Source organism: Megascapheus bottae, chromosome 25, assembly GCF_031878675.1.
Source record: "Megascapheus bottae isolate mThoBot1 chromosome 25, mThoBot2.hap1, whole genome shotgun sequence".
NCBI classification, from domain to species: Eukaryota; Metazoa; Chordata; class Mammalia; order Rodentia; family Geomyidae; genus Megascapheus; species Megascapheus bottae.
The window spans coordinates 9,790,446-9,803,044 of NC_143533.1; the positions used below are offsets into that span (position 1 = coordinate 9,790,446).

The following is a 12,599-nucleotide window of genomic DNA, read 5'->3' on the forward strand; positions in this document are numbered from 1 at the left end:
TCTGGCTTTTTCTATATATGTGGTACCAAGAAATTGAACCCAGTTCTTTGTGCATGCTAGGCAAACACTCTACCACTAGGCCAAACTCCTGTCCCAACATTGAGCTTTACCACTAAAAATTTTTTTTTTTTGGCCAGTCCTGGGCTTGAGCTCAGGGATTGAGCCCTGTCCTTGGGCTTTCTCAAGGCTAGAGCTCTACCACTTGAGCCTCAGCACCATTTCTGGCTTTTTTCTATGTATGTGGTACCGAGGAATTGAACCCAGGTCTTTGTGCATGCTAGGCAAGCACTCTACCACTAGGCCAAACTCCCGGCCCCACCACTAAAAATTTTGACATTGATTACATGTGAAAATAATAGCACTTCATAATATGGCTTTGATTAAATATAATCAACACTATTTCATTTTTTACTAATGTAGTATGACTAGTTAGAAAAATCAAGGACTCTGGTCGTTCACGTTCATTTCTGTTGGACAACATCCATGAGGCCTTTCTTTCTCTAGATGTCTTCATTGCTGCAGTATTTACTTTACAGACTTTTATCAGTGATTTCATCACACACATACGCACAACCAGTGTTGCTACAAAATCCCTCCATGTCACCCACTCTCTGAAGGGGCGATAAGAATGGTTTTACCACCTTCTTTCACAAGAAAAGCTGAGCGCTAGAACTGGCACCTGTTCCACCCCAAAGATGAAGGCTAAATGTTTGTGATAACAGGATTGTTCATCCCTTGCTGAGAGATTCCAGATTACTCACTGGCAACACCTGCCCCAGGTCAGGGTGGGGACAGGGCACTGGATGACCTCATGCATGCGCCCTTGAGAAAATAGCAGTGTCACTCTCCAACATGCCAGCAGCCTCTTCAGGCCATACGCAGGTCAAGTTGAGCTGAAGGCCTGACAGTCTTGGGGCCAGGCAGTCCAAGTGCACACCCAGGCAAGAAGTGAGACCCTACCTCCAAGTACTCATCAAAAAAAAAAAAGCAGGACTAGGCCTTGGAGTTTGGCCTAATGGTAGAGTGCTTGCCTAGCATGCACGAACACTTGGGTTTGATTCCTGGGTACCACATACATAGAAGAAAGCCAGGCTCAAGTGGTAGAGCTCTAGCCTTGAGAAAGTCCAAGGACAGTGCTCATACCCTGAGCTCAAGCCCAGGACTGGCAAAAAAAGAAAAAAAAAAAAAAAGGACTAGGGCTGGGAATTTGGCCCAGTGGTAGAGTGCTTGCATAGCACTATGTTCAATTCCTCAGTACTATATATGTAGAAAAAACCTGGAAGTGGTGCTGTGGCTCAAGTGGTAGAGCTCTCGCCTTGAAAAAGCCCAAGGAGAATGCCTAGGCTCTGAGTTCAAGCCTCACGACTGGCAAAAAAAAAAAATGTAGGACTAGCAGGGGGTACTACTGGCTCCCATCTGTAATCCTAGCTACTCAGGAGGCTGAGATCTGAGAATTGAGCAGGCCAGCAGGAAAGTACAGGAGACTTGAATGAACCACCAGAAAACCTGAAGTGGGGCTCAAAGTGGTAGAGCGCTAGCCTTGAGCAAAAGAACTCAGGGACAGCGGTCAGGAGACAATGCCCCCCATCCAGGAGCAGGGCCCTCCCGTCTGGGAGCCCACAGCTAGTATGGCTGAGGGGTGGTGACAATAGATATTTTTGCACAGAGGTTCCAAGACAAGGCAGCACTGGGCAGTGGTTTTCCTCCTTTGATCTCATTCTGACCCCAAGAAGCAGGCTTGGTGGATGGGTAATGAGAATGCCAGTGCCCTTTCCCTCTATATTCTCTAAAATGACTTCAGGCCATTGTCCCATTGTCTTGGACAATAGTCTCTGGCTTTTGTTTAGTGGGCTGACTAATCTTCCCCGTTGTCTTGGTGAAAGCCACCAGGGTTCTCATGCAATCCCCCAGCCTAATCTCTTTATGGAGCCATCCTTGACCATGCTTTTATTCTCTCTGAACAGGTGCCTGTCTATCTATCAGTGTCTTTCAATTTCTCTGTCTCTGTCTCTTTCTCTTCCCCAGTGTGAATAAGCTGAGACATTTTTCAAACTTTCAGTTTCTTTCCCTTTTTGATGAACAACTTCCATTTTTTTAAAAATCTTCTCCCCTTACTTCCCCCCTGCCACTTTCAGCAGTCAAGAGTAACCAGGCCACTCCTTTAACACTGTGCTTAGAAATTTCCTCAGCAAATAAATATGTCATTTCACCACTCTCAAGTTCAACTTTCTGCAGTCATACACCAACACAATTCAGTCAAGTTCTCTTTTTTTTTTTCATGATAAGGATGGCCTTTCCTCCACTGATCAACAACATGCTCTTGGCCTGGGAATGTGGCTTAGTGGTAGAGTGCTTGCCTAGCATGCATGAAACCCTGGGTTCCACAGTACCACATAAATAGAAAAGGCCAGAAGTGGCATTATGGCTCAAGTGGTAGAGTGCTTGCTAGCCTTGAGCAAAAACACTCAGGAACAGTGCCCAGGCCCAGAGTCATGGCTGAGGTCAGGCACTGGTTAAAGAGCTGATCCCAAAGCTGTCAAAGTTGTGAGCTATTGAAGTAGGCAGTCCATAGCAAAGGAAATTGCTCTGACAGTCAGAACGGTGTCGTCTGTCAATCTCCTGGGCAAAACAATGATGCATATCCCAGAGTGGTCCATGATACTGATGGACTAATATCCTGTGCTGAAGTCTTTTATGCATCTTGAGTGAAGAAGTTGCGTCATTTGTTGGGTTGGTAGTTTGATAAGCACACTGTTGGGTTTGTAGGGGTGTGTGTGTGGGGTGTGTGCATAGAGAAGGGTCATGGCTTGAACTCAGGACCTGGACACTGTCCCTGACATTTTTGTTTGTCTTTAGCTTATGGTTAGCCTTCTACCATTTGAACCACAGTTCTACTTCTGCCTTTTTTGGTGGTTAATTGGAAATTAGAGACTTTTCTTAGACTTTCCTACGCTGGTTGGCTTTGAACCATGGCCCTCAGAGTTTAGCCTCTTGAGTAGTGAGGATGAAAAGTGTAAGGTGCCAGTGCCCAGCTTGGTAGTATTTTTTTTGCCAGTCCTGGGCCTTGAACTCAGGGCCTGGGCACTGTCCTTGGACTTTCTCAAGGCTAGAGCTCTACCACTTGAGCCACAGCACCATTTCTGGCTTTTTTCTATGTATGTGGTACCAAGGGTCTTTGTACATGCTAAGCAAGCACTCTACCACTAGGCTAAACTCCCAGCCTGGTGATTTTTTATTAACACAAATAAATCATTTCTTAGTCTGTGCCTTATGATGGTACCAGGCCAGTAGTAGTTGTTCTTTACACAAACAAGATGCCAATTCACTCTCCCTGAGTATTTGTACCCAGAATGGAGTGATTCCAGGAGACAGCCTACTGTATACAGGGCGAGGGAAATGTCCAGGCTCGCCAGGGATCTGAGCCTAGAGCATGAAATAGGAACCCTGAAGTTGAGATTTCAGACTTTGAGATCTAAAAGCCAGAACACTACAAACAGAAGCCAAGTCAGCCTCTGACAGCCAGTTGATACAGCCCTAGACAGATCCAGGGGGGTTCTGCCTGCTCCTGGGGTGCCATGGTGAGGGCGCGTGGCCGAGCTCAGTGGCCACACACATCAGCCTGGTCTCCTGATGTGCTGGGCTGACCAGCCTGGCTCTCTCTACCTGTGTCTTGCAGAGTCTCTGGAGGGGAGCTGTTTGATTTCCTGGCCCAGAAGGAGTCGCTGAGTGAGGAGGAGGCCACCAGCTTCATTAAGCAGATCCTGGATGGGGTGAACTACCTCCACACAAAGAAGATTGCTCACTTTGACCTGAAGGTTAGTGAGGGGGGAAAAGGATAAAGAAGCAGAGTTTTGGGAGACGGGGACCTCATGATGTCCAGTTACATTGCCAGGAGGGGTCCAGAGCTCACTTGGCTGTCTTCCCTTCCCCTGAGCTTTCTGGAAGAAATAACACAAAGCACTCCTCCTCAACTCCATGTCACCTCCTGGGTGTTCTGCACATGGAAGCTGAGTGCACGAACTTCTTGATCAACTGTACAAACAAATGAGGCATATATATATATATGTGTGTGTGTATATGAATATATATATGTATATATGTATATATTTGGGGTACCTGTCCCTCAGGGCTGGTACTCTACCACTTTAGCCATTGCTCCACTTGCTGATTAATTAATGATAAAAAGTCTTATGGATTTTCCTGCCTGGGTTGGCTTTGAACCACAATCCTCAGATCTCAGCCTCCTCAATAGCTAGGATTACAGGTGTAAACTACCAGTGCCTGGCAGGAGTTGAGTTTTTAAATAAGTAGACCAGTGACTGGAGACTTGAAACCAAACCCATTTCACATGACTCAGCTTTTCAACAACCAAGAGCAGAATTACCAGGGTTTAGAGGATTGTGAACCTCCAGCATCCTTCTACCATTGGTTGGAGGTCTTTGGAGCCCCAGGACCTCTGGCTGCCCTTTCCTACCCTGGTCCACACTGGGGCTGCAAAACTGCTTCCAGGCTCCACCAATCATTTGTGGTAATGGGTGTTGAGGGTAGAGAAAGTTCACTGTGACCACATAGGACGCCATGGTCAAAGCAGAATAATCAGCTCTTTTACTAGCCAAAGCTTAGGCACACAGATTTGCAAATACCTAACTCCTGGAGCTCTGCAACGTCATGATTAGGCCTCTGTTTACAGGAAGGGACCCATTCTTTCTTCTGTGCACAAATCCCTGTAGTCTTTCAAACACAGTACTGGGTTCGTGGTCACTGTTGCCTGATTATCTGCCTGGGAACTTAGTACAGGCAATAGGAAATGAAGATGAAGAGCTTTAGGTACTGTGATAGTAGAAGGCAAAAGTGAGGCTCAGGAACCCAAAGGAGAGGCCATATAGGTTCAACTGGGGTATCAGAGGAGACTTCCTGGGAGAGATGGCATGTGAGTTTTCCTAAAGAACTGGCAGGTGTTAGTACAGGGAAAGGATCTTCTAGAAAGACAGTCCAGCAGTGTACATTTGAAGAATAACAGGCAAAGGGAGTGTGTATGTACTTAGTATCTGGGGAAGAGGCTAGGAGGAGGCCAAGGAGGGTAGGAGGCAGACAAGAGAAGTGGGAACTAAGGCAAGGAGGTTATACTTTACCCTGAGAGATAATGGGGCCAAATGAGCAAGTGTATGTTCCAGAATGATACTTCTAGCTTGGAAGATGGATAGAATGGGGACAGCCCTGCAGTTGCGGCCTACCTTAGGATACTGATGTTGTAATCTAAGAGAGACCGGAGGGAGTGACAGATTTAAGATCTATTACAGAATTTAACCTGAAGAACCATCAGGGGGTGAGAGAGCGAGCAGGCAGAGTTACAGGATGACACCAAAGCCTGGCTAGGGAAACTGGTCTGGGGAGGTATGGCTGTGTGTGAAACACATGAATCCCAGCTCCCACTCAACCTCCCAGAAAACCTGCCCTGGGTGTCCTCAGCACAGTCCCCTCTTAATGCTGGTCGCCGTGGTATTTTGCATTGCTTCCACAGAGGACATCCTGCAGAAATCCTCTCTAGAGTCACAGAGGAAGGCAGGGCCTGGAAAGGTCATTGGACCTCCGAGTCATGGATAAAGCCATGACTCTTAACCTGTTCTTTGCTGCTAGGTTTACTGCCTTTGAAATCTGCCTCGTTTGTCTTTCCATCGTCTTCTTTTTTCTTTCTTGTTATGGTGGTTGTTGTTTTGGTTCTTTTGGTGCCTGTCCCTTGCTTAAACTCATGGCGTGGGTAACTGTCCCTTGTCTTTGTCACTCGAGGCTGGTTCTTTACCTCTTGAATCACACACATCCACATCCAGTTTTTGGCTAGTTAATTGGAGATAAGCATTTTATGGACTTTCTTGTCCCTGTTGGGCTGGAAACATGTGGAAGGAAGGTGTATGTTTGCGGAGAGAGAAGGCGGGTGGGAGATGATTCATATTCAGTGAGGTCTGCAGAAAGCGCAGTTTTATGGCTGTGAGGGGGAAAGGTGACTGTTTTGAGTTTAAATCATTTTCCATCCTCATGATCCTCAGAACCTAACCTCCTGAACATTACTAGTGTGATTTGCCTGACCTATGCCTTTTCTTAATGCCTGGTACAGGAGGAGGGGTTTCAGGAGCCAAGAGGTCAAGGACGGGCATGTTTGCAGTGAGGTTTGAATCTCTGGCTGCTCCTAGCTTGGCTTTAGCCAGGTTTGTGTCTCACTCTGCATGGCCTGGATACAAATACCACCTCTCACCTGGCAGAGTCCTGAGAGGGACTTCCAGATAGACACTGCCATGTTGTTTGTGGTTTCCCTCCCAGGAAGAGAGGAAAAGAAAACACAACTCTTGTTACAGTGTTTTGGGCTCTGATGGGACTAGGGAAACAAACCTAGCTATTGTGGGGCAGATAACTATCACTTGAGCCACAATTCCACGTTTGGCTTTTTTGTTGGTTAATTGGACATGGGTCTCCCCCCCCACTTCTTTCTTCTCTCTTCTCTTTCTCTCTCTTCCCCTCCCTCTCTCCCCTCCCCCCCCATTATGTGCCCTGACTAGCTTTGAACTATGGTCCTCAGATCTCAGACTCCTGAATAGCTAGGGTCACAGGCAGGAGCCATCAGTTCCTGGTTTAGAGTGCAGATTTCATTCGCTCACTTTCCTCCTGCGGGTCCCTGTCCCAGGTCCACCTGGGAAACCTCAGAAGGGATGAGTAGCTGGTCCAGATATTCATTGCATGCCTCCCAACTGGAACTTTCCACAGCTGGGGGTGATGAGAAACACCAACTTGTAGCTTGAGGAGGCTTCTTGGTTCCAGGTTTGTTTCCCATGGTGAAAAACCCACATTTTCCTTCCTGATCTTCATTTTCCCTGAGGAGTCTCTGCTTTCCCCCTCCTACTAATATTCTGTTACTCCTCATAAAGTAAGTCTAGGGTTGCCCCAAGACCCAGCCCCAGTGTTTCCCCTATGCCCTACCTGTAACTGAAACCAGAGTTTTATACCCAACTCTGAAACTCCAGGATTTCCACATGTCAAGTGAGGCCATCACCCCTTAATGCATTCACTGAAGAGACAGGGTGAAGGGCAGAGAAAGGAGATTTAGTTCTTGGTCTGAGTATAGATATAGGAAGATAGCACTTCAGTCTTTGTTTATCCTTCTTTGGGTTATAGATAGGAGCTTTAGGTTTTGGGTTTTACTGTGCCTGGCAGAGGTTTAGATTTTATAGACAACTCTTGGCACAGAAAGAAAAGTATGCATAATTATTCAGCAGTCTTGGTTGAGATATGGCCTGGTTAGTCATTATTTCAGTCTTTGTTTTGGGAAGGGTTGTGGAGGAGGTGTTATTGCTATATCCTAGTTCGTGATAAGTAAGTCATCTTTCCTGGTGGGTAGCCTGGCCTGAGGAGGCTCTATTGTTCATTAGGGATAGTTTCAATCCTTTGTCATAAAGAAAAATTGATTAGTGGTCAAGTTTTGTTTTATTTATTTATATATTTTTAAATTCCAAAGTGGTTACACGGTGACTGCTGAGAAAATGGCTTAGACAAAAGACACTTACAAAATGAAGACAGGGATACCAAGCTTTGTGTTCATTCAAGGGCCCAGGTAAGGACCCCATCTGAGATTAGAGGTTTAGCTCTGGTTGGTAGAGTACCAGCCAATGAATGAAAACATCAGATACACTAAGTTCAAGTCCTGGTCTCAGACAAAAAAAAAGAGTGAAGGGAATTAATCTTTCAAAACAGGTTTTGAACTCTGAGTCTCACTCTTGCTTCCTTTTGCTTGTTTGGTGGGTGAGTGCTCTACTACTTTCAGTCGATACTTTCAATCCTACTCTTTTTTTTTTTTTGCCAGTCCTGGGCTTAAGCTCAGGGCCTGAGCACTGTCCTTGCATTTTTCTCAAGGCTAGAGCTCTACCACTTGAGTCTCAGCACCACTTCTGGCTTTTTCTAAGTATGTGGTACCAAGGAATCGAACCCAGGTCTTCGTGCATGCTAGGCAAGCACTCTACCACTTGGCCAAACTCCCGGCCCCCTACTCTTTCTTTTTTTTTTTAACCAATTATTTTGTAGATGGAGTCTCATGGATTTTCTATCCCAATCTTCCATCCACCTGGGTAACTAGGATTACAGATATAAGCCCAGTCTATGGAAGTTTTTGTTTCTGCCAGTCCAGGGGCTCGAACTCAGGGCCTGAATACTGTCCTTGGGCTTTCTTTAAGGCTAGCACTCAACCATTTGAGCCACAGCACCATTTCTGAATTTTCTAGGTATGTAGTACCGAGGAATTGAACCTGGGTCTTCATGTATGCTAGGCAAGCACTCTACCACTAGGCCAAACTCCAAGCCCTCAATGGAAGTTTTAAATCATCTTTTGTATAACCCTGTCTCTGAGCCCCTTTACCTGCTTGAAGGAGCAGGTGGCTGGAAAGGGTTAACTTTCTGGTTTGTCTTCAATATAAATGACCATATCTCTGGCTGCTTTGGTAAACTCTTTCTATGTCCAGCCACACCATAGTGACCAACTATTGGGTGCTTTTAACTTCTCCTCAACCTTACTGCACACAGCAGATGATTCCATGCTCCTGCCCCCACGTCTGATGAGTCCTTGCTACCCAGAAGATATACAAGCTTTTCTCAGCACAACATCCAGGTCTTTAGTGAACTGCCTTAGCTTAGCTCTGTTTATGGTTATGTCCAGCTGCCTTCTCTGAAAAACACAAGCTCAGGACAATAAGATACAAGATCCCCAAGGAACCTGTTTGGCCTTTCTCTTCTTTCCATTCAGACTTCTGTTCTTCCCTTACTCTTTCTGCTCATGGGCTAAGGTCCAGCAGACATTCTGGGAAGCCCTTGACTTCCCTGCCTCCTTTCAACAGCTTAACCAAGAGCTAACCTCCTTCTCTGCTTCTACTGTCTTCGGCTCAGACCTGCTGGGAGCCTTCAGAGTGAGGAATCTCTCACTGCTATACAGAATCTAGTGTGTGGTTGATCACTGTGTGAATGAATAAGGGAGTGAATGAATGAATGCCTTAGTGAAGACTACATGTTCTCATGAATGCAGAGGCTCACCTAGAAAGCGCAAAAGAAGTAGAATTTTTTTCACTCCTATGAACATTGATTGAGGCCCTACTGTAATCCAGGGGCAGAATGACAAACATCAGTAGAATGTGGTCCCTGTCTTCTCGAGGACCACTTTCTATGTCTTAAGGACACAGTGAGACTCGGTAAGGATTCTCACCACTTCCAAGGGTGAGTTCACTGCCCTAGCAGAGTAGAGGTTGCCCCAGAGGAAAGGGATTGTAGTGTGCCTGTGTACCAGTACTGGTACTTGAACTCAGGGCCTAGCCCTCTTTTTTTTTTTTTTTTGGCTAGTCCTGGGCCTTGAACTCAGGGCCTGAGCACTGTCCTTGGGCCTTCTCAAGGCTAGAACTCTATCATGTGAGCCACAGCACCATTTCCAACTTTTTTCTATGTATGTGGTACCGAGGAATCAAACCTAGGTCTTCGTGCATGCTAGGCAAGCACTCTACCACTAGTCCAAACTCCCAGCCCAAGGGCCTAGGCCTCTTGCTTGCCTTTTTCACTCAAGTCTTGTCCTCTACCTTTTAAACCATATCTACTACTTCTGGCTTTTCGATGTTAACTGGAGATAGAGTTTCATGAACTTTCCTGCTTGGCCTAACTTTGATCTGTATGATCCTCAGATCTGAGCTTCCTAAGTAGCTGAGATTACAAATGTAAGTCACTGGTGCCCAATGATTGCTGGTACACAGATGGAAGGGATGAGGGCTTGCTGCCTGTCAGTCCTGAGATGCAGCAAACATGCCTTCTGCAGGACAGAGCACTGGAAGTAAGGCCAGTACCACCCAAGAGCACCACAAATGCTGCATGATGCCAGCACAAATGAAGGCCTTGTGGGGAGTGCTGGTGTGTGGGTTTCTGCTTAATTTGGTTTCCCCTCCAATCATGGGTGTGTCCTTCTCCTCTCCCCTCCCATCATGGAAGTAGTTCTCAGGATTGGTGGTATTTTAAGCAAAAACAAAAGCAAACCAAAAAAAAAACCAAAAAAAAAAAAAACCAAAGCAAAACAGAAAGCCAAATTGTGAGAATGGTTCCACTCATCTGCAAACCAGGAAACCAGAAATTGAGGCTTTTGACTCCTATAAGCAGTGGTGGTGAAACTGGGTTTTTAGACATTCTCATCCAGAGTCCAGGAGTTCCAAGTTCGTTCAGGCCACTTAGCCCCATATGCCAACTAAAGAGACTTACTGAAGAGAAGAGAAAGGGGATTTAATTATATGGCAGCCATGGATGTAGCTCCTCGTAGGCCTTGACTCATCTTCTGAGGTACAGACATTGGCTTCAGGTAAATAGGAAGAACTGAAGGAAGGAAGTGAGAAAGGTATGAGTTAAAACAGTCTCAAGTCTCAGGTATGGCCTGGTTCACCATTACTTAGCTCAGTCTTTGTCCTTGGAGAAGTTCCTGAAAACTTACCATGTTCTTGCTGAAGCAGAACAGGAACATGATGGTTTCCTGAGTTTTTGGTTGCTTTCTTTTAAGATGATGGGAAGTCGGCATTGCCTATTTGAGAGGCAACGTGCCTTTCACACAAGACGTTTATCAGTGAATATGCTTGTCCTTGGAGCTTGGTAAAGCTGATTGTAGCAGAGAATATTTAAGGGCACAGATACAAAGTTAGAGCCCTGTTAGTTAATTCACAGAGTCCAGCAAAAGCATCTTTTATGTTGCCTCTTACAGTAATAGGGAGAATTCCTGAGCAGGATACTTTTTAAAAAGTCTAAGCTCTTCTATGTCCAGAGCTGATATTGTGTTTGTGGTATGATTGGAATCATTGGTCAAACTTTTATAACAGTGATAATTATCACACTTGATTTTTATTTTTAATTTGAATTATTTTTGTGCCAGTCCTGGGGCTTGAAGTCAAGGCTGGGGTCTGTCCCTGAGCTTTTTTTTTTTTTTTTTTCCAGTCCTGGGGACTGAGGCTTTCCTTAAGACTAGTGCTCTACCACTTGCCCCACTTCTGGCTTTTCTATGTATGTGGTACTGAGGAATCAAACCCAGGTCTTTGTGCATGCTAAGCAAACATTCTACCACTAGGCCAAACTCCTGGCCCCTCCCTGAGCTGTTCTGTTCAAGGCTAATGTTCTATCACTTGATCCACATCCCCAAGTCTGGCTTTTTAGTGTTTAACTGGAGATAAGATCCTTATGGACTTTCCTACCTGGGTCAGCTTTGAACCTTAATCCTCAGACCTCAGGCTCCTAAGCAGTTAGGATTACAGACATGGGCCACTAGCGCCCGGCTTAGTATGTGCTTTTGAACTAAGAAGAGGATTTGTATTAAAAAGAAAAATGGCATTTTAACCAGTGGGAAGAAACTGAGCCAGTGATGACACTTTAAATGCATGTAGTATTTTCTAGAATACAGCATATCTGTTTTTTATTTGAATCCCATCAAAGTCCAAGGTTTGGTTACTTCTTTTATATCTAAAGCAACTGAGATTCAGAGAGGTTGGTTAACTTGCCCAAGATCACACAGATATCAAATCACAGGGCCCAGGCTTGAACTTAGAGGAAACCTGAGAGAGGAAACTTTCCAGCTGGTTGTCATTAGGTATTATTTCACCAGATCTTGTGCGTCTTAGATCATGTTACTTACACAGTTTATTGAAGATTTATATTGTGCTGTTGTTAGCCTTTATTTTATTTTGTCAGTCTTGGGGGCTTGAACTCTGGGGTGGGTACTGTCTCTGAGCTTTTCTGTTCAAGGCTAGCCCTCTAGTACTTTAAACCACAGCTCTCCTGGTTTTTGTCTAGGTAAGTAGAGATAAGAGTCTCTCACATGGACTCTTTTCTGCCAGGGCTGGTTTACAAGTATGAGGCACCAACACTTGGCTTTAGAAAATAATTTCATAAAGTTATGAGCCTGCTCCTATCAGGGGGGCAGGAGACTGGAGATACACAGTGTCCCCTCCTCCAGCAGTGGAGAACAGAGTGGCCCAGAGGCTGTGGTTTCACAAATAATCCCAGTGTAGTTGAGTCCAGGCCCTTCCCCTAAGCCACAGCTGTGGGTTTTCTGGGAAAAGCCTGAAGCTGAGACAGCAAACTACTGAGACATCAGAGCCAGCATGAAATGGCCTAGTGGGGCCAGCAGACAGGGTGACCCTAAAGGCATCCTGGAGTTGCCATTCAACAAAGCAGTTTATGAATGCACTGCATCTTGACCAGTGTCACCCCCTCTCAACATTCTCACCCCTCTCTCCCCTATCCATCCATCCTTCTCCATTTTATAGACTATATATTGGATTCTGGTTTTTGTTTGTTTTTTTTTTTTTTTGGTGCCAGTCCTAGGGCTTGGACTCTGGGCCTGGGTGCTGTCCCTGAGCTCTTCTACCGCCCTACCCCTGGAGCCACAGCCTCACTTCTAGTGATTAATTGGAGATAAGAGTCTTATGGTCTTTTGTATCCAGACTAGCTTTGGACCGAGATCCTCAGATCTCAGCCTCCCGAGTAGTTAGGATTACAGGCGTCAGCCACCGCACCCAGCCAGTTTGATCTATATTCTTTTTTTTCTTCTTTCT

The 12,599-nt window shown here is 45.6% G+C and overlaps 1 protein-coding gene across 3 annotated transcripts in view; it reads left to right on the forward strand.

The window, feature by feature from the left end:
• Dapk2 (death associated protein kinase 2) overlaps nt 1-12,599 on the forward strand; it is an 89,242-nt gene that overhangs the window by 49,115 nt on the left and 27,528 nt on the right. For all 3 annotated transcript variants that reach the window (XM_090358213.1, XM_090358212.1, XM_090358214.1), the window contains exon 4: nt 3,677-3,815. In XM_090358213.1, coding sequence (XP_090214339.1) covers nt 3,677-3,815 — 139 coding nt within the window. The remainder of the gene's footprint in view (nt 1-3,676; nt 3,816-12,599) is intronic.